Source organism: Pterocles gutturalis, unplaced genomic scaffold (assembly GCF_000699245.1).
Source record: "Pterocles gutturalis isolate BGI_N339 unplaced genomic scaffold, ASM69924v1 scaffold14948, whole genome shotgun sequence".
Taxonomy (NCBI): Eukaryota; Metazoa; Chordata; class Aves; order Pterocliformes; family Pteroclidae; genus Pterocles; species Pterocles gutturalis.
Window position 1 is genome coordinate 1,770 of NW_010120705.1, and position 1,189 is coordinate 2,958.

Genomic DNA, 1,189 nt, shown 5'->3' on the forward strand with positions numbered 1-1,189 from the left:
CTCGGGCCCTGCTGGCCTGGCTGCAAGGGACAGACAGAGCAAGAGCTCATCCCGTTTCAGCGCTGCCTCTCTGTGCCACTGCCCCTGTCAGCTGCAGAGGGGGAAAAAAACCCCCAAAATTAACCTTAGGGGAGAGAGGGGTCCCAGGGACCCCCAGGGCTTGTGATACCTGATAAGGGGCTGGTGGCACAGCACCAGAGCTGGCGGGCAATGACACTGGGACAGGATGGCTAGGGGGTGGGATGCCACCAAGGGACATGGGGTGCATGGCCCACAGGAGGGGGCATGGTGACCCCAGGGAGGGTTACGATCCCTTGGAGGGGACTGAACGCAAGGCAAGGGGATGCCGATGGCGACGTTTACGCCCATTGTGGGAAACGAGTCCCCGGTTTTCACCGTGACCCGTCTTGGTGGCCAGGGCTGGTGGCCAGGACAGAGCTGGTCTGGGCACTGTCCCTCCAGAGCCAACCCCTGTCCCCAGGCCACTCACTTGGGGAAGGCATCGAACCAGTAGGTCTTCTTGGTCTCAGGGAAGGCGACTCTCATGCCGGAGGTGAGCGGGGAGTGCAGCACGATGGCGGCGCACTCGTAGCGGGAGGCCAGGTCCACCGTGGGCACTGTGCCGATGCTCTGTCCATATAAAATAATGTTCTCCGGGCTGATCCCGTATCTGGGAGAGGAGACGGCAGGTCAGCGCCCAAGCACCAGAGTCACAGCCCGGGACGTCACCCTGCTCTGGCCACAGCACCCTGCAGGGCTCTCTGGGGTGGGGGGAACAGGGCTCTGTGCACCCTGCCTTCCTCCAGCTCCTCGTGCCTGGGCCCAAAGCCGCTGCCCCACACCCCGGCAGGACCAGGGGGGGCTGAGCTGCCAGAGGAGTTTTGGGGGGGCATCGAGGCCCACCCTTGCCAGGAGCAGGGCTACGGGCGGGTTCCCTGACCCCGGATCACAGCCGCGCAGGGCAGCCCCCCTGTTCCCGGCCGCAGGCAGGGCAGAGCCCCTCACCGGGCTGGGAACCGGGGCTGAGCACAGCCTGGGGAGAGCCGGGGAACAGCAAAACGCGGAGCACAGCTTACGCCAGCACCCCCCAGCAAGGTCACACCCCCCCAGCATCCCTGTCCCTCCGCGTCCCCTGCCCTCCTCCTTCTGCAGCTGCCTTCCGGACACCCCTTCCCGTTACCCCGGCTTC

The 1,189-nt window shown here is 65.8% G+C and overlaps 1 protein-coding gene across 1 annotated transcript in view; it reads right to left on the reverse strand.

Annotated features, from left to right (window-relative positions):
- The window catches only part of LOC104464328 (alpha/beta hydrolase domain-containing protein 17A), a gene marked incomplete at both ends in the record, with an annotated part of 1,948 nt that overhangs the window by 447 nt on the left and 312 nt on the right, over positions 1-1,189 (reverse strand). Inside the window, one exon of the mRNA XM_010077000.1 lies at positions 491-670. Coding sequence (XP_010075302.1) covers positions 491-670 — 180 coding nt within the window. The remainder of the gene's footprint in view (positions 1-490; positions 671-1,189) is intronic.